We start from the raw sequence: 27837 nt of genomic DNA on the forward strand, positions 1-27837 counted from the left end.
TTATATTACTTTTCCGTACACAACGTGTCAAGGGAAAGTATAGGAATTGGTCCCGAAAACTTTTTTCGCAAAATTGGTTTAGATCATCATAAAAACTCATGAAACGCGCAGAAAACCACTTTTTGAGACACTTTTCCGTTCGTGTGCCGTCGTCGTTGTCGTCGTTGTCGTCGTTGTCGTCGTTGTCGTCGTTGTCGTCGTTGTCGTAGCTGTTTGTAAACACGATAACTCAAAAAATAATTGAGATAATCAAATTCTGGAAACGCCAAAAGTTTTGTATTCGAAAAACTTAGTTTAAGTTCGAAGATGAGCTATTTTCGATTTGATCCTGGGGTACTTGCCCTAAGAAAAACCTCAAAAAATTGACACTTTTGTATGGGAGGTACCTGTAAATCGACTTCGATCGGCTTCAAACTTTCTGAGATTTCATTTTTTGGGAGAAAAATAAGATTCTGAAAGTTTGAAACCAATTGGAATCGATTTACGGGTACCTCCCATACAAAAGTTTTGAAATTTTGACTAAAATTACCGATTTTTGGACAATTTTGTATGGGAGGTACCCGTTAATCGATTCTGATTGGCTTCAAACTTTCTGAGGTTTCATTTTTTGGAGAAAAAATAAGATTCTGAAAGTTTCATGTTGATCGCATGTGCAGAAGTTTGGTTTTTGGCCCTCAATTTTTTCCAAGAAAATGTCGACAAAAATTGAGGACAACAAATCAAACTTCTGCAAATGGGATCAAAATGAAACTTTCAGAATCTTATTTTTTCTCCAAAAAATGAAACCTCAGAAAGTTTAAAGCCAATGAGAATCGGTTTACGGGTACCACTCATACAAAATTGTCGAAGTTTTAGTTAAAGTGACCGATTTTTCACTTTATTTTTGTTATTATATTTTCACTGCCTTTATTTCAAGAAAATTCACAAAAAATAACCAAAAGTATCTACGGACAACGCAGGCCAACGGTACGGAAAAGTTCGGGATTACCAATGTAATTCTTTTTATTTCCTTATATTTTTTGTCAACTTTTGCTATTTTGAACATTGATTCACTTAGATATCTATTTTTCCTTTAACGGTGATGGAAAAGGAATTGCCGGATTTTTTAATTTTGCCAAAAACATCATAGAACGAAATAACTTCGTCTTCTGCCTGTGTAAATCCACTTCCTGTACAATCTATGTCACTGGAAAAATCACTCAAAGCTGGCGAATGCCTTTCGGTTACATAGGAGAATCTGTTGGTTGGCATAAACTCTCTTTCGCGATACGATTGCGGTTCATGCGATTCCCGTTGAAATGAAGATTCAAGGCTTGAACACTCATCTAAAGGTGCAGACCCTTTGCATGTAGTTTTTCGTTGGAAAAAACAACCGTTTCTATTTTGATTCACGTCTTCTACATCGTATCTAAAAGAAAATGCATCGACTGGTGGAAATTTCCGTTGTAAATACGATGGTGCCTCGTATAAGTCGGACTCTATTGAAGATTGTTCATCCAAAGGCGTTGAATTTTGATCAATTTCATACGGCAATCTGCTGGATGTCGTCATTTCTGTTACGTGGTGCTTTGGCGTTTCAGATAAACTCCACTGTAATGGCGATTTTTCATTCAACGATGCGTTCATCGGCGATGATAAGCTTTCCGGTCTATCATAAGGGACTTTTTGTTCGAAAGCACGCCGATTTGGATTCTGATTGAAATTTTCTGCAGCGGAAAATTCATTGGCTCGCCCAAATTCCTCCTGTGAATTCGATGGCGATTCGAATGATTCAGATTGTATTGGATATTCATCACGCAAAAACTCAGTCAATGGCGATAATATTCGGTCGCTTTCATGATAGAATCTACTAGCTGGTGTACGTTCCCTTCGTGGACATAATTCTTCAGTATAGCTGAATGACTTTGATGAACTTTCAATCGAAGAGTCACTTGAAGATGCAGCTTCAGGTATAACGCATGGAACATTTCGCATTGGTTCAAAAGAACGATCAATTCTTTCCTCGTTCAAAACGTCTGCTTTCAATCCAACGGATGACGAGTCAACTGGTTCTAATTCTCTTTGTGTATACGAGGGTGTTTTAGGTAAGTTAAATTGCACTGAGCGCCTTTCAAATGCCGAGTCGTTCAAAGTTGGCAAAATATCTTTAACGATTTCGTATGGTTCAATTCCTAAAAATTTCACGGTACGATCGATTCTTCCTTGACGTATTTCATCTGCATCCAAATCCAATGCCAGGTCGTCTGTTTCACATTCTCCCTGTTCGTGTGATAATACGTCAGGTAAGCCGAATTGGATTAGAGGCTCATCTTGCAAAGACGGCAAAATGTCTTTGGTGATTTCGTATTGGTCAAAAGTAGGATCGATTATACTTTGACTCAAACTATCGGCATTGACATCAACGGCCGGATCATCAACTGGCGTTATTTCTCTTTGTGAATACGATGACGCTTCCGGTAAATTAAACCGCTTTGAAAAACTTTCAACCGAGTCATTCGAAGTCGAAGGAATGTCTCTAGTGATCTCACACGGAATATTTCGCATAGCTTCGAAAGATCGATTCATTTTTTCCTGAACAAAGGATTCTGCATCAAATCCAATGGGCAGTTCATCGATTGGTGTTGATTCTCGTCGCGAATGAGACAGCGCTTCAGCTAAATTCGATCGCGTCAAAGATTCATCACTCAAAAGCTCATCCGAAGACGGTGAAATGCTTTCAGAATCTTCATACGGAGTGGTAACGTTTGGTGTCGATTCGCCATCTATTTCTCCCGTTGCTGTTATTGAAATGGACGTGCCAAAGCTTTCGATTTTGCCGGATAAATCGTGAAACGAAATGATTTTGTGCTCTGTCCCCGGTCCTTCACCCGGTAGACATGAGTGTAAAGGCGAAGGAATGCTTTCGCATGGAATATTCAATGCAAAACAATTGTCGATTTTCATGTTGTCAATTAGTTCGTCGCTGTCCTTTCTCATATTTACTCGTAATCTATCGTGTGATTTAACTGAATTACTATCGCTGTATTCATCTTCGCTTTCAAGTCTGCTTTCGCGACGCTGACGCTTCGATTTACCAGCATATTCATCCTGGATTTAAAAAAAGTGGAAAATTGGTTGCAGCATATTGTAATAATTCTACCAACAAGTTCATTGTAATAACTCAAAGAAGTCATACACTTACATATTCGTCAGAAGCTCTTTTTGTAGATCCACTGACTGGAATGCATTCAGCATTACCTTTATAAAAGTCCTCTGAATCCATTGTTATTCACTTACGCAGCACCGAAATTTTGTTTGTTCTATCGTAATGCAGAAATTGCTACAAATTTTATGCGACTTTCACAAATGGAAAACTCGATATGATCTAGCAGAATTTTTCGATTGATTCTATTTCCAATGGTAGCCTTTTGAGTATTTCATATGAAATGATTTTGATTCTATGAAATGATTTTCAGTAAATAGTCAAAGGGTGCATTTGTAGTGAAATTCAATCACTCAAAATATAGAGCATATGTGCTCTTTCATGGTAAATGTAATAACATTCCTAGTTAACATTGATTATTTCTGCATTTTTCATATTTAATCACATTAATACGCTGCACAAGCAGAAAAAAACACATAAAAATGATTAAATCGTATGAGTTTGACTGATGAAAACATAAATGAATATGCTTGTAGAATATTTTATTTCACATTCTACGGAAAGAAGTTACTGATACATAAAATCAACACTCAAACAAAAAACGCAGTAAACAAACATTGGCACAAAATGAGTATAAAACTTTCGGCAACGAAACTGTATCATTTAAACGAGAACTACACACTTTTCATAAACTCACTATGGCAATGAATGTCAATCATAATGTGAAAGTGATGCAGCTATGCTATTCATCGAGCAAATAAACATCGGATCAACTTAATTTAATCAAGCGTCAACGGTATTTTTGAATTAAATCCATGTATGTGTTGCAAGGAAATTATGTCAGCAAATTGAGATTACATTTTCCGGCAAGAATTAATTGAGTTTGATTCTTGCGCTGCTGAAATTGGTATTAGTTGTCATTGCATTCGATTTGACTTGTGTCCGATTCGAGCATCTGAAAGCTGATTGATTGACATTTATCAATACGAATACATTAAAAATGGTCTCACCAAAATCGATGTTCTCCTACTATGAGTTCATTTGATTTGAAATTGGGTTATCAGTATTCAATTTGTGCATTCAATGGATTTATCCCAAAATAATTTATTCAGTGATTTCTATGCATTTGAAAGTCCTTTGTGAGTGAGGAAATTGTATTGGAAAAGACCTGTGGATTTCTTTTGAAAAACTATTTTTTTTTATTGAGAATGATTTCCAATTTCATTTTGGAATGTAAACGGTATGTGTTCGTCGGTTTTTCCATTGACAGAAATGAAAATGGTTTTAGAATCATTGAAAAATCGAATCGTCCCCGATGCACCGTGAAACTTGATGATTTCATGTGTATGTTGTGGACTCAACGGTGTGTCAGACGTGACCGAATTCGTTGAAGAGTGCTCTGTGTGTGATGAGAATCTGTCATTTTCAGGGGACAGTCTGCTGGCTGGTGTCATTTCTCTTTCTGGACTCGATACTGGATCAATACTGCTTTCATATGGATTGTTTTGTTTGGGTTTCAAAGAATGATCATCGGTTTTTTGATACCCCATTTCAACATCCATACCAATGGACTCTCCGTTATCGTTGTTTTCATTCATATTAACCTCAACATGGTCGTATGTTTCGAAATCACTGTGGTATTGCATTTCGTTATTTGTTGCCGGCGATTCAAACGAATGATCAGATGGTTCTTCGTGCAAATCGATGTTGATTTCAAGCGGAACTCGGTTAGCATTTGGTTCAACATTGTCTGTGTTGTACATGTCAAAACTATCGTCTGACTGCGCAGAATTGGAAAAATTTTCAACTTCCTTACTCGGTTTTGGTTTACTGATATCGCGCCGCGGGCGCTTATAGAAATATCTGGCGATTTCATCCTAACAAGATGTTTGAAGAATGAAATATTTATTTACATCGTCAAAATAATGCATTTTACTAGAAATTCAAAAACTTGTCAGCTTACACATTTCTCAAGGGCTCTTTTTGCAGCCACTCTCACCGGAAAGTGCGCAATACGGTATGCATCACTGTTTTTGTCCGAATACATTGTTTACTTATTCAATGAAATACGAAAAATTTTGCCTTGAATTCAATCCAACTGTAAATTTTGAACGATAACATTTCCAAAGGCAACTTTATATTATTCACTCCAAACATTCAACAGATTAAAATGACGTTGATGATTTTCATCCTTCGTGAATCGCAGTAACTGAAACCAGTCGATTGAATGACATTTACTATATATGGTTGAAAGAGGTATTCAAAGTAAAATTCGTGTCGATGTAATCGCATCAAAGGGAATTCTCTATCTACAATGTGCATGATTTAAAACTTTTTACCGATATCGACTCCGTACATAGACAGATCCAATTTCACGGATCAATTATAATTTTAATGTACACGTATTGCATATTTCAAACTTCATACTGTAAATCAGCTTGAAAGTCGTTAAAACTTTGAAAAATCAATAATTTTACATGAAACTAGAACATGTGAAACTATATAAGAGTGGTTTTCAATTTAACAACATAAAAGTAATCCCAGTCAATAATGAAAAATCATTGGATTTTGAAAAAAAAAAAATCAATCAATCAAAATTAAACAAAAACCTATTTTTAATTGCAAATGTGTGTATTTAGTTAGGCCACAGAATTTCCGAAAATCAAACGAAATCCATCATTTTGCGGTGATCAGTACTTTTTAAATTGTTGCGCTTCGAAATAAAATTAATGAATTGTTGTCGATTTAGTGGTTATGCAGCAATGTGTTAGACACATCACATAATTGAATTATATCGGAATTTATATTACATGGAAATTGGCTTTGCATATATTAAATCCAAATGCAGCTAATAAAATGTGGCTTTTCAGTGAAATTGATTAACGATCAGCATGAACTCCAAACAAAATACCTATTTCATTCGATGTGTTTATTAAACACCTGCATTTCATCATATATTTTATTCAGTACAGTCTGGTGAAAATCTCAGCCACTTGCATCCAATTTTCAACATATTCAAGGGCAAATCATAAATTATTGTTCAAATTCATTCAGTTTGAAAAACTAAATTATTTTTACATGTGCTTTTTTGCCGCTTAGCACATTTCCCCTTTGAACGAAGTCAAGTTTGAGCGATTCGAAGGAGAAATGTGCAAATACTTGTGGATAAACATACCCCACTTGTACTAAAAACAAAGAATATCGCGTATTATACACGTTCTTTTTATTCTTTCGATCATATATCCGTGTACTCGTACTAAATATCCTGAAAACGCTCCATCGATTCATCGGAGTGAACGAATAACAAACCAACTGTTGTATTTTGGGAACGTTTTACCTTCACACTTCAAATGCATTACGAAATTCTATAGAAAATCAGCCAAATTAATCATTCGTCAACACCACTCAATATGCTCAAGCACAGAATAACTTTCTTAGATTTGAGAAATTTTCTACAGAATGTCCAAATTACATTTGAAGCTTCCATGTAAAATGTTGTCAAAATACACCAGTTGCGTATAAACAATTGCTAATTTTAAAATTAACGTTTTGGTGTTATGAAAGGCCGGAAGTTGGAAAATTCATGAAACAAAAACATATTTCGAAGAAGTTATGAGTGTTCAAACGAAATGTAACAGGGAAATTGGCAAGCTCAGTTTGTTTACACTTTCCGCTTTGAATAAAACAAAGCAAGGGGAAATGCGCGCCTGCTTATGTAAATCATTCTCCACTTGTACTAAAAAACGGTTACTCCCGCCAATTCCCCTATCATAGCCATGTACAGTTCTCTGTTGCTCTATCGATCATACGCTCGCGCATTTGTACTAAAAATTATCCTGTTGAAAATGCTCCATCGAATCATCGAAGTGACAAACCGTTCAGATTGTGAGCTTAGCTAAATAAATTCAAATTCTTCAAGCTTTCGTTATTTTCGACCGTTCAATTTTTGATTTGAATGCTTATCGCTTGCCTCCGTATTCACGTGAATTCAGCTTTAACCTCCTGGAACGAATGTTTGAATTGGATATACCTCTGAATTCTTTCCAATTTTGTTAGGAGAATTCTACTTTGAACAGCAAAATCAGTAACATGACAGAATTGATATATTTTCCTATATTTAGATGAGTTCTTATTGTTTCAAATTGAATTGAATTTACTTACATATTCAGATTTCCACTTGACAACACACTGAGCGAAATGAGGTTGTCAGAATCACCAACATGAAGTTGTAAACGAGCGAATTCCAACCAGGGTTGGACATTTTGCGAAATTTTCTCCACATATCCATCACATATAGGTGATAACCTTATAACTGAGTGCAGAAAATTTTGCGAAATGACCAACCCTGGAATTCGCTCGTTTACAACTTCATGTTGGTGATTCTGACAACCTTATTTCTCTCTGTGCAGGCATCAGATTTTACTCAGCAAAAATGAATGCAGACAGAAAAAATGAAAAGCGAAGAGAAACACTTGGAGGATTTGAATCCGCTAATTGTGTGTTACTCCCAGCGGAATAAAACGCAAGTCAATTTACTTTGTTATTATAATTTTATTATTTCTTGCTGTTTTTGTTTTGTTAAATCAATAATATTACAACGCTATGTTTTTGATGCTTAACTCTGTAATATTTAATGCAACATGCTTAATCGTTAAGCTGTCATTGGTTTGCGACAATCGGTAATTTTGTCATTATCGTCGAAGCCAATTTGGACATGATAGAAATGAGTGGATACTGATGTCATTGTCTAAACAGTGCATTTTTTTCAATGAGTAAATTGTACAAAACGATAGACTTTCGATAGTTGCATCGAAATAAAAATTGTGCTCACAGTATACATAATGCATAAGTTTCTTTTTGTTTTGTATGTTCAGATATGTTACGATTTGTTTGTGCTTACAACTAAACGCAAAAGTTGGAGAGATAATTTCGTCAACAGAGAATGATTTATCGGTTGGATATATGGCGGATAGAAAGATAGAGAGTGAGTCAGTTTGGTTGTGTTTTTTTTGTGTGTTTCGTTTGATATGTTTTTCATTTGGGAAATCGATCATCGAGTGCATTATCATCAATTTTGGGTTCGTTAATAAATGTGTGGATAATTCTCCGAACACTTAAAAGCTTTTTACGCGGGTAAACAACCACATGAAGCCGTTTTTTTTTAAATGTTACGCATTAATTATTGAATTATGTAGCCGGACCGCCTCTAAAATGCTGTTAAAAAAAGAGAACAATGGCTTTTAACCTAATTTTAAAAATATATATATCCCTTGGTTCATTTTTCCCGTTTCAATTCGACAGATTTTATTTCGGGTTAAAATGTCCGAAAACTCATGTTGTGTCAATTAAACGAGGTGATAAGTGCTGCAAAATGGGTCAATTAATCATTCCAATGCACTTCATTAGATAAAACACTCAGCACTGGTGCGCTCGCTCGCCCGCTCGCTCAGTTTTAATTAACATCGATCAAATTCAACGATATTTTATTGTAAGCACGACAACTTGTTTTTTTTTTCTTCTTTGGAAATATACACAGTTATGATTCAATGTTTGGTTTTTGTTTCCTATTTACAATGGTTTTTGTTTTATAATTCGTGTTTAGCTTAGCACATACGCTTCTATATTAGTTCCTATGAAATTAACAGGTATTAACAATATGGTTGGTAAGTTTGTGGGTTTTTTTTCTCTGCATTTGTAGTACACACAATTGCAAGTGAGGAAAACGAAAAAAAAACGAAATAAACAGCGCAATTTGATTGGTTGACATGTTGCTGAAAGCGATTGGCTTTTCATTTATCCTGCCGTCATACGGCTGCTGATACCGCTACTGCTGTGATCATGTGGCGCTTTTATATCTCTTATTATTTGCTTGCTCATTTTTTGTTGCTGTTGTTGTTCATTACTCCCATTCGATATGTTGATTGATGATGATATCTAAATGATGTTCAATGAATACACGGAGTGTTTTTGTACACCACAAAACTTCCGATTCAATAATTCAGCCCAATCGAAAGCGACATCATTTATTGATATCAAAGCGATGATGTGGTTGTCCGCACCACCGATAAAAGCGTTGTCGCTAATGTTGACACAAACACCATGGACGCTACCGATATCGTATACACACCCTTTGATGATATTTTGATGCTGTGACCATTCCGTTCATCACGCATTAAATCTGTAATTTGCGAAAACACACAATTAATATGGACAGCACACAGAATTTGGACAGAAACTTTGGTATGACAACTATTTATATATTAGGTATTGAGTTTCGTGTTGATTTCAAATTTAACATGCTGTCATTGGAGCAATGAGATTTGGTTTTAATTCAACAGCGACTTTTCAATTGATTCAAGAGAGGAAAAAATTAGATCTATTTTTGCAATGAATCTATTTATTTCATGGGAAGAATAAGGATAAAGAAGAAGAAAAAGGGGAAAAAAAACAAATGAACGAAAAAAATATGGGAAGAAGGAAGAACAAGAATGCGTAATAGAAGAAAAACGAAGTAAATTTTCAACACAATTTAGAGAAGAATTCTTTTACGAATTACTTAAACATCAAATTCTATGGCATTTAACCAGCTTTTCTGTGTGAAAACGACCGTAAACCTTGACCCGATATTTTGAACTGATTTTCATTTTTCCCTGAACCATTTCATAACAGCGATTCGTGTTATGTACTAATGTATTCTCGTAAATGAGATCTAATTTAAGAATACTTAAAAAGAGAGTATGGTTTCACTAGCCTCATTGCCTTGACTAAAAACCATTTAAATAATTGGCAAAATATCGAAATTACAAAAATAGAGTGGAAGTGCTGGTCAAAATGTGATCTTGTATGTTTAACAAGTGTTAAGCAAATGTACAATAATTTTCAGTTTGAAGCTTTGCTATGAGCTATGGTTAATGGAAATGGCATTGTTTGGTATTCAAAAATAGGAATTTGATCCATTCAAGTGGATTTCAATCTCAATTTCTTTTAAAATCGATAAATACGTTTTAATTGTATCATTTTTTTTTAATGGGATGAGCATTTGTGCTGATGTTTGATTTAATCTAAAGTATTTAGATTTGAATAGGCATTAAATTGTCGATCCATCAATTAATCGCATCGTATTCCGCTAATTTATTTGGCAATCAATTCAAAATTTGTGACATTTGTGCAAATGTAATCTACGGCGAAGCTAAAGCAAACAGAATAATTCCGTCCGAAGATTAAATGTTTCCTTCGAAGACAATACGTATTTATAAATGCTTGGTTGATGTTGACAATGGTCGCAGTCACATGTTCATATGTTTGTGCCCAAACGCAATCGGACCGGATAAAACAATTGTGTGTGTGTGTGTGTGTGTGTGCATGAGTGTGGGATACACTATTTATATGTACATCAAATAGTGCAAACGATTTCGACCACATTTCAAATGAATCATTTTCACCGTATAATGCGCTTTACAGAAGAGAATATATATATTCAGGTTGGTTGTGATGATGTCCAAGGGTTTGAGTGTTACACATTTGAAAACCGAGCTCATTTTCGTTGAGTTCGTTAACAATTCAACACAATTCCAGTAGACACATTTTATGTGACGATGAAATTGTGCACATAAATGCGTGCATGTGCGCGCGTGTGTGTGTGTGTGTGTATCCAGCGATTTCAAGCATCAATTGAGCTCGGTTTTCGAAATGGATGCGGTGTTGATGAAAATGAAAATATTCTACACCAAATATCATGCTAATTATTCTATGGCCAATGGCACACACCATTGAACGTTTGAAACAAATGTTGTCTGCTGCTGCTGCTGCCGTTGCTCGTCGGTATTTGCAAATACAGTTTTACTGATGAAATCACAGCAGGTGAGATTGCATAGCGAAATAAACGTCAATCACAAGAATGTAAATAAAAATTTCGCTGCTACCCGAATGTGAATCGAATACCGTACATTGTTCCACAAAAAATGATTTATGAAAGAGCTGCGGTTCGTTTGCGCGGTCATCAAAGTGACTTAAAATGCATTTAAAACCATTTGGTATGCACGAGCTTCGAGAACGGGGTGATTTTACGTGCATTTATCATGTTTGCATTGAAATTTCGATCGGTCAAAATGTCCATGTTTTATATTCATATTTTCATTATTATAGAATCCAAACAAATTATTATCAATGGGAACAATGCAAATTCTTCGTTCGTATTGTTGTTATTGGAGGGTAAATAAAATCAACAGAGATTCGTTGCGGTCACAGTGTATAAAAATCAAACTGACGGTAGCAAACACAAAGAAGAAAAAAAAACAGCTGGAAGTTTGAATAAGGTTTTTCGATAAATGTGAACAATCAAGCGTGTAAACCGCATTCTCCCTTCCACCCGAAGAATAAACAAAACTTCACGTATAATTTTCTAGTGATTATTTTTCAATTTACGAACACCACCATCCCAAAAGTAGCGGTTTTGTGTAATTATTTGTTGTTCTAATTATTAGTTAGTATATATAAAGAGAAAATGATATGAATCTAATCGAATTCCAAGCAGAAAAACCAAAGAGTTCAAGTGAAATCGACGTCCTGAATCAAAGCAACAAATCGACCAAACAATGGACGCGATCCAAATTGAATTTCAATTGTAACGAAGCCATTGTTCGGTTGACGAAATAGTCGAAATAAACGAGAAGACGCCGAAAAGAAAACTCACCTTTTGCGTTTTCGGGGTCATCATCGGCAATATCATTAGACTCATAATTACTATTTCCTTTGCGAGCTTTCCCTGTGTGGAAAGAAAGGAGTTGCGTCTTAATAAATACTAACGATCACACCACACAAAGGAAAAAACAACAGCAACAACCAACGGGAACACATTCAAATTAGAAGTTAGTAGCATAAAAAACAAAACAAAAGGAAAACTCTGATTGTACCACCAATCATGAAAAACGAATCATTAGAATTGTAACGAATAATAAAAAAACGGATTAAAAGCGAAAAAACCACTAGCAAACTATGGAAAAACTAGAAAAATATTACAAAAGGAAAAGAAATTCTACTCAAAAAGACGTCGTCGTTCGCCAGGGGAAATGAAAAGTTGGCGAAAAAGAAAGATGATAGAAAACCAATTTGTAAACGTACCTCTGTACGGTTTCTCCTGTGTGTCAATCGAATTTATTGTATTTTTCGGAATTTCTAAAAATAAATGCGAATAAAATCGAGTTACCTTCAAAAAAATCGCAATTTTTGTTTTTCTTTTTTTTTCCGCTATATGAAACATGACAAACTACTGATTCAAAAAAAGAAAAATGCCTGCCTCGTTGGTGAATGTCAAACGAAAGAATAAATTAAATGCCAACGTGAATTTAGTGTCTTTTCAATTTTCTAAACAAAACACAAAAATGAACAAAGCGATTGCAAATACGGTGTAAATAAATATCAACTTACTGTATAGTTTTATTGTGCTGTCCGTTTCACCGAGTGAATTTTTGGCGATGCATTTATACGATCCAAAATCGCTGGGACCCACCGATTTGATGCGAAGCGTCATATCCGTTTTGTATGTGCTCTCATTCAATATGGATTCAAAATTTCCACCTAATCAATCAATGTTTGAAACGGTTAATTAATTGTTTGGCAAATAGATACTTCCTCAACTCGATCTAATCGAAACTAGTGCAATTCATGACCGAGAATTTGTTCCAATTAAGCTCATGAAAAAGTGCTTAATTTGATACGAATCATTTCCTCTAGGAAATCAAATGATCGTTTTCGTCGAACGATTTCCAATCGGTAAATTAGTTCAATTGTTTTCATTCATTTTTAATGAGTCGCTCGTCGAATCGCGCCAATTTGCAAATACATTCGCGAATCTTATAGAATGACGTAAGTGGAAAACTTTGTCTCGGAATCATTCCATTCAAACGGCAAATTGAGTAGACGTCTTTTCAACGGCTGGCTGTGACATAATTCACACTTCGTTTCGTTTTGGTGGCAGTTTCATTGACAAGTGGAATACATAGACATCGTATTTTTGGTACAGTTCACAGAGAAATCAGTTGAACATATTTCAATGTGCCATCTAAAGAGTGCTCTTTCTCATGAGAAATGGTAGTGGTTAGCAGGCAGCTCTTTGCGTCTGTCTGAAGTGTTATAATTTTACATTTCAAGTGTTAAATGAGTAGTTTTGAGCGAAAATGTAATACAGAAAAGTGGCGCGGAAAAATGTCGATGATAAATGAGTGAAAAATGGATAGCTATGTAGTATACTGTATAGTAAACCATGGTGAACTATATAGCTATCTCTTTTCATTTGACATTTTTCCGCGCAACTTTTCTGTATTACATTTTCGCTCCAAACTACTCAAATATGAGTGAGTTCATCAATTTTTGGGTGAATGGCAAAGCGGCGCAAATAATTAAATCCAAGATGATCTTTCTGGTCTCACAACAGCACACTAAGTGGTCCATCATTCAACAAAATTGATATAATTTGTGCAATGCAGCGAACCACCTAACTAACAAAAGAAAATGGTATATGTGTGTGTGGAAGAGAGAGCGAGAGATTTATTGAAACAGATTCTCCGCGAATCGACTCAATTCATTATATTCGAAGAGAGCGATAGAGAGGAAGAGAGATGGAAGAGATAGAAGAATAGAGAAAGACAGTTCGTTCTTAATTCATAAATCCAAGATATCATCATCGATGTGGTGTTTGAGCATGGGTGGGGTTTGCGTGAATAATTCAATAAATTCTCACGAGGGTATTTCATTTGGAATTTGCTTCCATCATTTTAGCTGCAAAGTGAAATATTACATTAATGTATTCGTGATTTGTGTGTACTTTATTTTAATGAATTGCAATTTATGCATTCTTATCGATTTCAAGAGATTCCGACGTCGATACGTGCGCGTACGTGTATTGGAATGAACAGGAAAGAAACACACCGATAAGACGGACAAGTAATGGCTCTTATGAAATCACGATTTTCTATCAGTTTTTCCATCGATTTTTTTCCGTTGCTGCATTGAAAGACCATTGTTATTATTTTGCTATTGCTGTTTATCGTTTAAGTGCAACAAATATTGACAAATTTATAGCTATATGGTAATTATTCATAATCTGGACATTAACCCGTGCGTTTGCGCGTAATATGATTCAAACAATAAAAAGTAGCACGGATATTTAGCCATATTGTGTGACCCTGAGTTCCAATTATGACGATTGTATTGTTTGGTTATTAACGAACTTCATTTGCTGTAATAATGTAAGTGCACTGCCAACTGCCAATTGTATTCATTACCGCTAATGATTGTCTCTATCACTGTGTGTGTCAATTTTCAGGCATTGAAAAATTACACGCCACCAATTAGTGCATATATTGTTCGAGATGGAGTTTCACTTTAAATTGTTGCAAATAAAGTTTAACAATGTACAGAAATGAACGACTTTTGATTATCTGCATCCATTTTCATCAGCTTTGCAATTTGCGAAATGCAAATGAATTTCGCTCCATCTCTCTTTCACTCTCACTCGTTGTCTGCTCGCCCTCTGCTTGTAGAAAAAGTGCGATGTTAACAATTCAAAAGCGTTTATTTATTTTTTTCGACCGAGAATTTTTCATTTATTGCCATTTTTCATTTGGCGCGCTAATTAATGGAAGCATTTCATGTTCGAAATATGTATATTTTTGGTTCGTTTCCTCTTTCTCTTCTCGGAACGCGAGCTACTGCTCTATTTGGACAGCACCACTACTCATTGGTCTACCAGATTTATGAATTAAATAAATCCGCTTGCATTTCTATCCGCTGGTAAACAATCCATTTTCACTTTCTTTCTCACTTGCAATCTCTCTCTGTCTATCGCTGGTCTTAATAGAGGGAGTGAGAGAAAAATACGAGCACTTAACACCATTGAAGCTGCATCTATTTAAATATTTACGCTCCTTCAAGCATCTTAATTGCTGACTGAAGAACTGAACCACTCGACTCGAATGCAAAAAAAAAAATATGAAACTAAAAGAGAAACAGGATAAATGGACTGAACGAGAGAGTAGAGAAAACAGGAGCAGTATTGTTGCAGCACACAGTGCCCAACTGATGAATCATCTGTCTGCGGACAAAGAAATGGTTCAATGAATGTTGCTTCATCAATAATTTGTGCTCAATCATTTATTTCGTTTCAGTGATTTCCGTTCGGTCAGATATGCAATTGTCCGATTTCGATCAGCTTCGCCATTGTGTGATTGTGTGTGTGTGTGTGTGTGTGTGTGTGAAGGCGAAAAATGTTTACCAGTCATCACTTCAATGCATTTGGTAGTGTTTTTGGGCGTTTCGAAAAGAAAAACATACACACAACACTAATTCCTGATAATGCGCCCATAGACGGTAGTCATAACAGCAAAATTACAAAATGTATAACGATTAACGACACTGAATATGATCCGCATTTGTACGTATCTGTGAGTACCGACTAGCAACGTGCATGCTCTCGACACACTCCTTTGCTGTTGCCACTTTCGGTTTTGGCATCGGGTTCGGCCCTCTCTTACTCTTTCACATACACACGCACCCAGAGAACAGCATACAGACAACCGTTTCACACCCGCAACAAAATTTGTATAATCAAAATTATACCCTCATTCAAAGCATAAATATTTTACACTTGAATTCACAAAGATAATGCTCGATTTACATGCACACACGCATTTTCCACTCGCATAATCGAGTCAACGACGGAAAAGAGAGCAAGCGACAGATAGACTGAGAAAGAAAAAAAAAGGAACGAGTGAGTGAGTGAAAGAACAAGCGAGAACACACACGCTGATCATATTAACTGAATTTGTAAATTCCGTTCTCATTTTTTGCTCTTAAATAAGAGCTCGTACCATAACTTACGAAACATTTGCTTTCGTATTAGTTGGATTCGATTCGGTTCGGTGTTAGAGAGATGAAAGTAGCGGTGTTGTGCATGTGTGTGTGTGTGTTGGTGATGCTGCAAATTGTAGCTCCCGCGCGAGATTCATACAATTTCGTTCACATAGTGTTGTTGTTCACTGTTGCAACGGCAACGAAGACACGTAACACGAGCGCGAGCGTTCGTCTTTTATGGCGACGGTGAAACAAAAACGATTCAAATAACGATTTTATTCAATTTTTTTCCGCCTCGCTATCTTGTGTGTGTGTGTGTGTGTGTGTGTCCTCGATCCATCCACAGCAGATACTCCTTTTGCCATTTTTCCGTGTTTGTGCCGCAATTTTCGAAATTAAATTCTTCATTTTCATTTTATCGTTAAACGTGCCATACACCAAAACACAAACAAAGATGCTTCAATCAGCGCATTTAAAGTTGTGCCCCGGATCAGAAGCAAGAAGAAAAAAAAACTAATATGCACATTTTCCTCGTCAATAAAAAGCATAAACAATCCAAAAGTAAATGCATTATAAATTGACGCCTGCCGAAAAAAGAGTTGCGCTGAGTTGCGGCTTATGCAGAAAGCTTTCCTAGGAGAGAGAGAGTGAAAAAAGGAAAGAGAAAAATGCGACGCTTGTTTGCCAACACAAAAATTCATTCGACATTCATAGTTTTCATTTGTCGTGGTTGCTTTTGAATGCTTCCGTCTTATTCCTGCGAATTCAACTTGTTCGGCTCGAATGCAAGGATGTTCTTATCGTTGTTGTTGTGTCGAATGCGTTTCTTTTCATTTATCATCGAAATTGTACTCATGCTACTTTCACACCGCCCGCCTTCGCTACAATAAAACGTATAGTACAGCTTCTGCACCGTTTGTTGGTTTTGCTAGCGGCAGCGAACGTGATGTGTTTGCAGAAAAATATGTATGTTGGTTGTTTGTACAAATGCCGAACAGGCACAAAATTCCATGCCGCCCTCTCTCTTTCTCACACTCGTATGTGCGCACTACGTAATTAATATCTTCATTATCATTAAATTATTATTGTTATGATGTTGGTGGCACTGCTACTTCTCTCACTCATGCCCGCTCTGTCTCTATGAAGCTGCATGCTGCTCTCGCAGCACGTTCACTTTATTTTCATGCGATTTAATCAAATAAGATACAAATAATGAGATCATTATGATTGTGCTTTTTCAGCGATATGCTCTTTATCGAAAAACAAAACCAGCGCCCGCACCTTTTGCACAACCGCAACCAAGGGGTGAGAGAGAGATATTTAATTTGTTTGGATGGTGATGAGAGTGTGTATGCCACATTCAATCATATTTCGTGATTTTTCGTCTAGTCGAAATGTTGATTTATTTTATTAAAACTTTGAGCTTGTTTCGCGGTACGAAACCCACCATTTTGATGACTTAAGCATTTAAGCTATATAAATTGCTTTCGAAATCACTTCAACTGTTTGAAGGATTCGAAAATTTTAAATAACAAGTCTTTATTTACCTGATACAAGAATGTTGTTATTATTGTTGATGTTATTGTTGTTTGAGAACGTCCAATAATTGATCGATTTTGGATAGGCTTCTGTACTGCAATGTAGAGATATACTCTGGCCTTCGTACGCTCCCACCAATTGATTTTGAATTGAAATCATCGGCGAAACTAAAATTTTGTACGTGAGAGAGAGAAAAAATGACAAATTTAATAGAATAAATCTCTGTTTTCATTGCCTCAATGAAACCGCATTTTATGTGAAAAAAATATTCGCTCTTTGATCGGTTAGAAGTCAATCCATAACACATCACTCATCATCACACATAAAAGCCCAAACCAATGAGTTTATTATTTAGGCGAATGCAACGTTTGCGATTGATATGTGAAAATTATGTTGTGATTTTGACAGTTCGATGCACTAAAGTAACTGCAGCGATAGCATTCCATCGAATTGTGAATTATTCAAATCACGGTGCCAGAGATAAATGCTTGTAATGTTTGGCTTTCGTTGCCTGTTACTCGAAATAATTGAAATGATCCCACCGCAAAGCCTCCAATCAAATGCATGCGAACAGACAGAGTGGTCGGAAATGGTGGGTGTGTTTTTTTCAGTCCCTTGAAACCACTTCATTCAGCCCGTGTGACCGATGTCTTTCAACCTTCAGAGATGGTTTGCTTCAGGTCGACGAATAATTTTTCATCACGACGCACAAATAATTCAGTGTATTGCTTTGGCACACAGTGTTTTTGTTCTTTTCAATATGGTTGTTGGTTGTTGTTTTTTTCCACTTGCAAATTTTTGGTTTTTGTGTTTGAACTTCATCGCGCGTCGTTGGTCACAATGCATGAAATTGATATAAATTTCGGCCCCGGAATGTGTGTATGTGTGTTTGTTAGTATGCGAGAAACGGTGTGACAAATTCATCATTTATTCGTTGTTCATAGCGAGAACCGTTAGCTAGAGGCATTAAATCACACTCGGTTTACCGCCGGCATGTGTGTACACCATGTGAATGTGTTATGAATTGCATACAGGAAACCGTATATAATTTGTGTGTAAATCCGAAATAATAATTTGAATTAGCCGGCCAAGCAAATCGGAACCAGTGCAGCCAGCTCAACGAACGGCAATGTGAGTGAGTCAACAGCACACAAATAATATTGCATAATAAATGAGTATTTGCCTACTTACAGTGTACAATCAGTGTGATTCGTTTGCTAACCGATGGCGGCACTCCATTGCTCGCTATACGAAAACGAATATACAGTTGCAATTATACTACGACCGATATAGGTAATATATGTATGTATGGTCTAGCTGAAAAATGAAATATTTAAATTTAATCAAATCAAATCATACCGATACACAGGAAACTCCCCATGTGAGTGCGATCAACACGTGCTATGGGCAATGTTGAACCTTCCGCAAACACAACTACAAAATTGACCCATGGACATGACACAGGCAGGCAGGGTGCGGGCATCCATCGAAAATTTGGAAAGGGAAAAACCAGTTTGAAAATAGTACTATTTATACAAATATTTACACGGTCAAATAAAATTTGATGCATTTAATTAGCCGCGGTTTGCGAATTTAATGTCCATTGAAAATGCTTTTAGCTAACTAGTCCAATTGATTGAACATAGATTTTATTACCGTGGCTATCAACTCATTCATTAACCGATATAAATTTTTAACGACTTTCTCTCACTCTCTCACTTCTCTCTCGCACCGGTTTTAAAATAAAACTGCACAAATCGGCTATAAAATGAATCGGAAAATGAACACATTAAGTGACCGAGTCACTTCGGTCTAAAAGCTTTTCTAGTTGTCGAATTTTGTTCCATTTTCCACAATCATTTGGCTTATTTTGTTTCTCTTCAATTAATCTCTTCCATTTTGCAATTGTTTTTAGATTTTTCACATTTTACGGATGTTTTATTACTGAGGCGTGGATTTTATACTATTTTTAATCGAAATGTCATTATGCTTTCAAACTATCTAATGGAAAACATTTTATTGTGCTCGGATTGGAAACCAATTGGACATGAAATCAAGAGAAGAGGTTTTAAGAGAAAATAAACCCACTCTTGATAAACATAAATAATCTCATGTTCTTTAGAAGCGCTTTCTTGAGTGAACATTGTATTTGAAATGAGCAACAAGCCTTGCAACACTCCTTTCTATTAATATTTTGGGGTCAACAGAGTTTGTTCATCGATATTAGGCTGTAATCAATACAGTTCTTTGAACCATTAAACACTGACTCTATTTGCGATTGTATGATTTTCATTTTAATTCCTATTTGTAATAACATTTTTTTAAGCTCATTTCATTCATTTTATTTTCAATAACATTCACATTCGTCTGAACTGAGCCTGGATACAGACACTCTCTCCATGACGGTCACCATTTCAATTGGTGTTGAAGTCAAAGAGAGTAAATTTTCTTGTAAGTTGACTGCTTAAAAATCGATATTCCTTCTGTAAGGACATCGTACATAGTACACACATAGCAAAATATCATTACGGCGATAACGACCTACATGAAGAACGACACAATAGTATAATCACAAAGACAGAAAAAAGCGATATGTTCATATTCCGTAAATGGTTCGTTTGTGTTTACATTTTGTATTTGAATTTAAATATGTTGTAGCATTTAATAGACGGCATAGTCAACGGCGTTCGTGCGCCATATTATACGATTATAACGATATTTATTGTTTCGTTCGCGAGAAAAGTGCCATACAGTGTTCTGTGTGTCGCGTTGTGATCATTTTGTCGTTGGAAATAAGGAGGAGAGTAGAAAATTACTTTTGACAATTGCATACGAATGCAAAAATATTTATTAGAAATGGTCGATTTGTAATGGAAAATTTGCGTGTTGAATTTTCGGGACTTCAACTTTTAGCGTTTATTCAGTATGATATATTTGCTGTGTGTAAAATGGTGAACAGTTGGTTGAATGACAATGGCTGAACTACAACTCATGAGACAGGAAAAGAAACAGCTGACAACCGATTTAGCAACGAAGCATTTCAGTTAAAATAAGAGACAATACGAATTGTGAACGAAGGGACGAAATGGAATATGTGTACATAGTAAAAATGTGCAAAAGTTTCAGTTTCATTTTTCCATAGACACATCCAACACACGGTTTGTTTCCCAGGAGCTGATGAACATTTCCTCCGTTTTTATCTTCTTATGCTTATTTTACTTGGTTCTTTTCCGTACACATTCATTTGCAGTGCATTGAATGTTTGCAATTGTGTGTTTTGATTGCGAACTCATTGTATTTTCTCCATGAATATCTTTCAATCTGATGGACAAGCGTTCATATTTTCTTCGCTTTGTGGTGAAAAAAAAAGAAATTCTTTACAGAAAAATGAAAGTCGATGACTCACTGTCTCAATGGGAGAAAAAAGAGAAATAATTCAATTCAAATGGAGTAATTCAGATAGAGGAACTAAAGGATGAAACTCGAATAGTGTTCGGAGTCCGGAATCTGAACATTGGATAGCAAATATATCACAAAAGATGGAATTCATGTATTTGCGATACAAAAATTATTTCACTGAATGCATTAGAACATATTTCACTGAATGCATTAGATGTTGAATACAATGTCCAAAAAATGGAGCATGTTGGAAATGCGGCTGAATTCAACGAAAATGCGGATAATTTGAACGCGGCAAAATGCGATCGAATTCAAAGAAAATGTGAATTAAATTCAAGGAAATGTCTTATATCCACCCGAATGAGAAAAAAAACGGGGACATTTGAGCAACAAAGTGACGAATTGGTTTGCTCGCGCAAGCACCGTCACAAACTAGCTGCTGCTGCTGGTGTACGAAATTTCGGTCGTTAGAAAATTCCGAAAATTGATAACAATAAACTAAATCGGTCGACAAAGTGAATTTCTATGTAGTTTGTTTTATGCGATTCGCGTCGCGGTGCGCTACCCAATTTCGTTTGTGTTTTGGCTGATTTAATGTACTCTGTGTATCGAGTGTGTACTGTGTGTATCGCGACTTGTGCTCGCTTGTTCGTTTTCAATTCCACATCGTTTCGTGCTGCAAATAATTTGTTCGTTGTGTGTGCACACGATTTACGATTTTGTTTGTTCGGTGTCATTTATATGTATATTCTTCGTTCGTTTTTTTTTCTTCTGTGACTGGAATTCGATTAATTTTGTTTGTTTTAGCACGCTTTTTTACGCACGTCAACAAACGCTTTGTAACTACTGGGGTTGTTATTTTTTTTTTCGGTTCTATTTTTTGACTTTTGGGAAACAATGGCAAAGTGTTTTCTTTGATAAATCAAAATGATTCATAATCTGCATTGACGAGAATGACACGGCCGAACTAAAATGAATAAAGCGCGAAAAACAATTATCGTTTGACGAAAACACGGTGTGGTGAGTGACAAGAAAGCGTTGAAGCATGCAAATTGCATCTAGATTCCAATGATATTTGACTATTGAGCACAAAATCATTAATCAAAATGTGAATGTGGCGGTCGTAAAAATCACATTGTAAAACGATTTTTCTGCTGTCCAATTCGAATTATATGCGATGGCATTGAGGGAAGAAGGATTTTTATGAATACCAAAGATATTGAGCGCACCTTGTGTGAATTGTGACATTTATAGATTATACTGCATTGGAATTTCAATTCATTTCTCCGGCTCGGAATCGATTTAGCGAAAGGAACATATTGCACACATCAAATGTTCAAGCGGTTCTATATTGACCGATTTGTCTGCGAAAAAAAAACGTGCGAGCTTCTTTGGCGCCGCTTCCCACATCAAGTGAATTAGTCCAGAAATTTATGTTCATGTTTGCGTCGTCGTTTACATTAATAATAGATACATTGGCGTTGCCATTTTTACTGGCACCTGTAATACCAAATGTGTGCTAATTTTACGAAGAATTCCAAATTAAATTGAAAATGTGCGAGCGGGTGGAAGTGTGTGTGTGTGTGTGTGTGTGTGTGAATAAGTAGAGATCATAAAACGTCCTAAATAAACATTTGGCGCAAGATTTTATCACATTTCGATATGTGAATCGAGCAAAATAAAGCGTAATATGTTCGAAAAGCAAAGAAAACACGTGTGTGTGTGCTTGTGTGTTTGGTTGGTCAATGTGGCGTCAATAGGTCAGTCAGCAAGTAATCGATAAAAGCGATACTAACCGTGAACCGATACTAATCGGTCGGTCGTATATCTCATGTGCAATGGATTATTACGATCAAAAAGTGGTCTCTCGCACGAATGTTAATGGCGTGAAGAAAATAAATACACATAAAATGATCCCAACAGCAAAACAGCATCATTAAATCCGTTTAACCGATTGTCGGTGTGGGGTTGAGAGCGTTTTGATGATATGGTCTGATGCCGCAAAATGAGCCAACGAGGCTATTTTCATGCAATAATAACTAGAGGATAATTAGGATCTAGGCTTATTTTGGGGGGAAAAGCGTATAATTATGTGTATGTTACTTTGATTCCATCCAATTTTCGAAATGAAACATTTCGTGTATTGCCCAAAAATGACTTCGAACATTTAAAAGAGACAGTTAAAATGCTGCGCGATTCCGATAAATGTCCAATCTTTTTTGAAAATCGCCGTCTTTCTCGAGGTCTTTGAACGCGATGCAACGTTTTTCTTCTTCGTGCGGCATTCCAAATGATTGTTTGAACAGTTTTCAAATGATTGCAATGAATCCAGCAAGTGAAGCGATGAAGGAGAGGGCGGTGTAAAAACGTCGCGAAGAAACATTGACAAGCTGAACTGAATACAATTTTGCTGTCAGTGTGGAATTTCACAATGGATCACAAACCGCACTTAATTCAATATAAATATAACAATGTTCGCATTGGAATTGCTATTGACGGTCCCCATTCGATTTTATTTGCCGCCGATGTCATGCGGTGCTTTCTTTTCTTCTTTATTTCTTTTTCTTCTATACGGCCGACCTAATTTTAAGTTTGAATCGCCAAATGAAATGAGTTGAATGTGTGTTAAATTGAATAAGTGCAACACGGACTGGAGAAGAAATGGGAGTACGGAACTCAGCCATGAATGGACATGATGATGGCGACGACGACGAAAATTGCGATGAGCCGGCAGAAAATTGTATAGCAAATGGAAGAAAAACAAACAAGGTCCCCAGTGTGAGTGGGCATTGGACGCACGCTGCACAATTCCAAAAGTACACCACAGCTCAACTGAACCGATTCGACCGTTCTTCTTCGAAACACTCGTCAATATATTATTTATTGATACGGTTTATTCGGTGTCATGGAATACGATGACGACGACGCCGACGACAGCAGCATGCTGAAACTTACCTGCTGGATGGTTGGCGGTAGGTCCTTCACGTTTCCACGTTATGTTTGGCTTTGGTGAACCTTTTTCCCCCATTGCAAGCGAGCCGACACCGACAAGTGAAATAATACAACGAAAAGTACAGCGAAAAAAAAAAACGAAAAAGAAATGGAACGAGAACGAGAAAGAGAAAGAGAGAAAAAAACGGAAATTATTTGTAATTCGAACTTTTATTGGCGCCGAAAAGTGATAAATTATTTAGGAAAAAAAAATTGTAGTCTTCAAGTTCGTTTACCAACCTTTTGCTTCGCATATCAACGTAATGTTACTATTTTCGTTAACCACCATGTCGGTAGACGTTGGAAAGTCCAAAATATCTGGTGGCACTGAAAATTCGAGAAAAAAAAAGAAAGAGAAAAAAACGAGTGAGTAAAAAAAATGAATATGGCAAGTACATATGCAAACAAACGTGCCGCTGTACGCATACACATTAAAAACGCTCTCGCCGCGTTTTGACACATACACAAACGCACAAGTGTATTATGAAAATGTAATGTATTGAAATCGACCGAAACACTCCCGATGGATCGTTACTAGTCCGTCGATGGTGATTACCAGCTTGTGCATTATTTAACAGATTGTGGTTAATCGATTTCAATCAATTATTTATTTCGGCTCGATTTCAATTTGACATCATGTGGTTTTTCTTTATATCTGCGCAAAAATTTTGACCATGTCATTTTCAGCGTTTTCTGCACTCTCGCCAATGTTCACTCGTTTTTGTTGAACATTTGGAATTGACAGTAACCGACAGTAACAATATTTCGATTTTAAAATTCTAAAAAAAAAAAACCTATTGAAATGCTCGTTTACAAATTGTTTTTTCACTCTTTTTTTTTTCTTTCGTTCGATACGCTGAAATTGATAACGATGTAACTGGTTCAATTTGATGTTGTATGGTTTGAATCGGGGAAAATTACTAGTCTAGGTTGTATTATGTGGAAAGCCATGAAATAATGATGATTTATTGGCGAAATAAATTATTTTGAAGCAGATTTTGTGTGTGTGACACAACGGCCTGAATACAGTGTTTTGTTGCTCTAGATCAAAGAGAATTACACATAGACGTCATTTTGAATTGTTGTGAGCAAAATGCATGGGAGATTTTAGTCCGAAAAGAAGAATGCACGCTTGAGACAAACCGCTTACCTCATGTGCAAAATATCTAGCCCAATGTTGAAACGAATCACCGCATATAACAAAGTAGTTATTGAGTTTAAAATCCTTTTGGGCCAAAAGGTAGAAAGAGAGGGAGAGAGAAAGTTCCGCCACAAGTACAAGTCAAAATGAATAGACGTAAAATGGTTCATGGTGAAACAAACACATACACAGCAGGAAGTAGAGGAAAGTCTGAATTAGACAAAATCGGAAGTGGTTTGCTTTGGAAAATCACCCTCAGATAGATGCAATGTTATAAAATAGACAAGAGACTTCATTCGAACCCTCCGAAACAATTCATATGTGTATAAGCAATGGGAAATGTTCGCTTTGCCCGAGATTCGTAACGCACTTGATGGCGAGCAAAACCGACACATTTCGATGTATCATCACATTTCATGCACAAGCCCGGCATTGTTAACGACAAACGTGTGAAAACAATAACAAACCAAAGACTATAAGAGTCATCGTTCATTCTGAGCTGCAGTTTTATGTGGCCACGTACAAAAGTGCTCATTTCTGATGTGCCTATGAATGTCTGCAGTCTTGCACTCTGTACACTTGGTGACTTTTTGCCATTATATCGAAATTTATGCAAATGCTAGTCTCTCTATGTCTCTCTGTATGTGCTTCACTCTCTTCTTCGTTCGCACATTTCGTATGGTGAACATATTTGCCGCATGTTTGCATTCATCCACATTACCTTGTGGTCTTAATGATATCATCGTTTTTGTTAGCGTTTCGTATTTTGCAAACAACCACACAGCTCCGTCGACATCGTTGGGAACCTCTTTTTCGTGCATAAAACAACTTCACAGAAGAAAAATTTCCAACTTCACAGAGAAACGGGCAAAAATCGTAATAAAAATTAAATAAAATAGCTTCACATGGGGAGCAAAAGTGAGACTGGCTGTTTAGTGTATTCATAATATGCATTAAATTTCATTGAAAAGAGCCGAGACTCCGAAACATATTATTCTCTGTAGCGGACATCCTTTCGCTGTCCCCAGCCGTTTTCCTCCAATTCTTCTTCTCTCCGCTTTTGGTTTTTTCTCTTTTAGCTCTTGCGCGCGCTCTCTCTCTCTGTCCCCTTTCGCTCCTTCGTTCTGTGTATTGGCTCATCGTTTTCACCTGTGAAATATTTATTAACATAAATTCCATTAGCTGCAGGACGCAACTCACAGGTACACATCAGGATCTACCAATGCATTTTACCCACTCACAATACCATCGCAAATTGAGTCGTCTATTCTTAGTGACTTAGCATACATTTTTTTCGCTCTATGCAACGAATCGTTTGAATTTGAAGCAAGTTTTACTATTTCCGCGTGTGCGAGCGCATTCATTCCATTTCGATAAACAGAGTGCTGTTGTGTCGTTTTTTTCGGAATTAATTGTATCTTAAATTAATAACAATAATAACAATTAAGTCAAAGGAAAACAAACAGCAGAGAGAGAGAGAGAGAGAGAGAGAGAGAGAAAAGAGAACGAAGATTTCCATTTTTCTTTTCGTAATCTACACTCAAACTTCTCCTTCACAAAACTGGATCAACTGAAACTACAGTTGAAAAGAAAAAAGTTGAAGAAAATCGTGCAGAGGTCATTCATGCAAGACACACTTTGAAATTCTTCAGCTCTGTGGTGATAAACGGTGAAATTTCATTTTCAAATAATTTGCTTAATTTGTTGTGCACGAAGAGTTGAAAAAACGGCACACGGCCAAAAGAATTCGGTGGGTTGTTGGTACTTCTGTTCAAGGTAGTTTGTGTAAAATACGGAATTTCACGTTCTTTTTTATTTATGGATGCTCATGATATAAAATCGGTGGGTGTTCGTGAGCAAGCATTTTTCGATCAAAAATGACAAATTGCTACATTTCTCAGGGTATAAATAGAGTTGACATTATGATTAAATCGAAATACAAATCAATAAATTGCGGCGAAATTTTTTCATCTGTGAAGGAGTGGGTGGGAAATAGTGATGGAAAACTTGTTCGATGGCGTTGCCTGCAGGCAAAAATGGGCGTAGAAATACCGAAAATTATTGAAGAAATGAAAGTTGTCGACGCGATTTTCACAATGACAAAACTTTATTACTTTTTCCGCTGTTTTGCCGCAAAATGAACGAGCGAGCAGGTGAAGGTAAGGACGACAGCGAGTGAGAGAATGTGAGAAGAAGAGCAAGCAAGAGAGAGAAAGAGATTTAGAGCGAACGCGTAAAGAAAAACGACAACCGAGTCGCGCTTTAACATTTTACTTGCAGTTGCATGTTTTGCCAAAATTACGAATTTTCCTCATTTTATTCATCGTTCATCCGCCCCGTGCACAACATGACACTGGGCCCAGTGGAAGAAGAACGCAAGACGACAACGACGATGACGAAGACAAGCGGCAAACCGGTGCGGTGTTTGCCAATATACCCTCGCAACTGTAAATCCGTTTTAAAAAATATTGCACGTGACAGTAATTGTGGCATTGGTATAAATGAACATCAAAATATCGCAATTGAAATGGAACTCCGCATAAAAAGCTGTGTTGTGCTGGCCAAAACGACAAACGATACATTGAAATGCGAGTGTTTTATTGTCGGACGATTTTCCCGTTTTTCTGTGTCTCTCACACTCTGGGGCGGGCATAAGCGAGCGGTGAGCTCGCGGTGTGCAACTGTGCAAGTGTTCGAATGCAATGACTACAAGCGCAATTAATGTCCGTAGAGAGAGAGAGAGAGAGAGAGAGAGAGAGAGAGAGAGAGAGAGAGA

At 36.5% G+C, this 27837-nt stretch overlaps 2 protein-coding genes across 2 annotated transcripts in view; both read right to left on the minus strand.

Moving 5' to 3' along the window:
• Positions 1–4277: 4277 nt before the first annotated feature.
• LOC129566763 (uncharacterized) lies at positions 4278–5343 on the minus strand. Its single transcript, XM_055442983.1, has 2 exons — positions 5106–5343; positions 4278–5019 (listed from the first exon to the last, which is right to left on the minus strand). Exons 1-2 carry the CDS (start codon positions 5187–5189, stop codon positions 4342–4344), a joined length of 762 nt encoding a protein of 253 aa, XP_055298958.1. The 5' UTR covers positions 5190–5343; the 3' UTR covers positions 4278–4341.
• A 3341-nt stretch (positions 5344–8684) lies between these two features.
• LOC129566762 (protein amalgam-like) overlaps positions 8685–27837 on the minus strand; it is a 44882-nt gene continuing 25729 nt past the window's right edge. Inside the window, exons 6-14 of the mRNA XM_055442982.1 lie at positions 24161–24247; positions 23885–23944; positions 18890–18964; positions 18722–18775; positions 17539–17697; positions 12569–12718; positions 12263–12316; positions 11835–11906; positions 8685–9320 (exon numbers count right to left, since the gene is read on the minus strand). Of these exons, the coding sequence (XP_055298957.1) occupies positions 9175–9320; positions 11835–11906; positions 12263–12316; positions 12569–12718; positions 17539–17697; positions 18722–18775; positions 18890–18964; positions 23885–23944; positions 24161–24247 (857 nt within the window). The 3' untranslated portion in view covers positions 8685–9174. The remainder of the gene's footprint in view (positions 9321–11834; positions 11907–12262; positions 12317–12568; positions 12719–17538; positions 17698–18721; positions 18776–18889; positions 18965–23884; positions 23945–24160; positions 24248–27837) is intronic.

Source organism: Sitodiplosis mosellana, unplaced genomic scaffold, assembly GCF_009176505.1.
Source record: "Sitodiplosis mosellana isolate CC-2019 unplaced genomic scaffold, AAFC_SMos_1.0 Smas_scaffold_5, whole genome shotgun sequence".
Classification (NCBI taxonomy): domain Eukaryota; kingdom Metazoa; phylum Arthropoda; class Insecta; order Diptera; family Cecidomyiidae; genus Sitodiplosis; species Sitodiplosis mosellana.

Bases quoted from the DNA above. Each gene is read 5' to 3' on its own strand.
- LOC129566763 (XM_055442983.1), bottom strand. From the start codon at position 5,189: ATGTATTCGGACAAAAACAGTGATGCATACCGTATTGCGCACTTTCCG. The intron at 5,020-5,105 runs GTAAGCTGACAA...ACATCTTGTTAG, and splicing joins AAAGAGCCCTTGAGAAATGT to GATGAAATCGCCAGATATTT.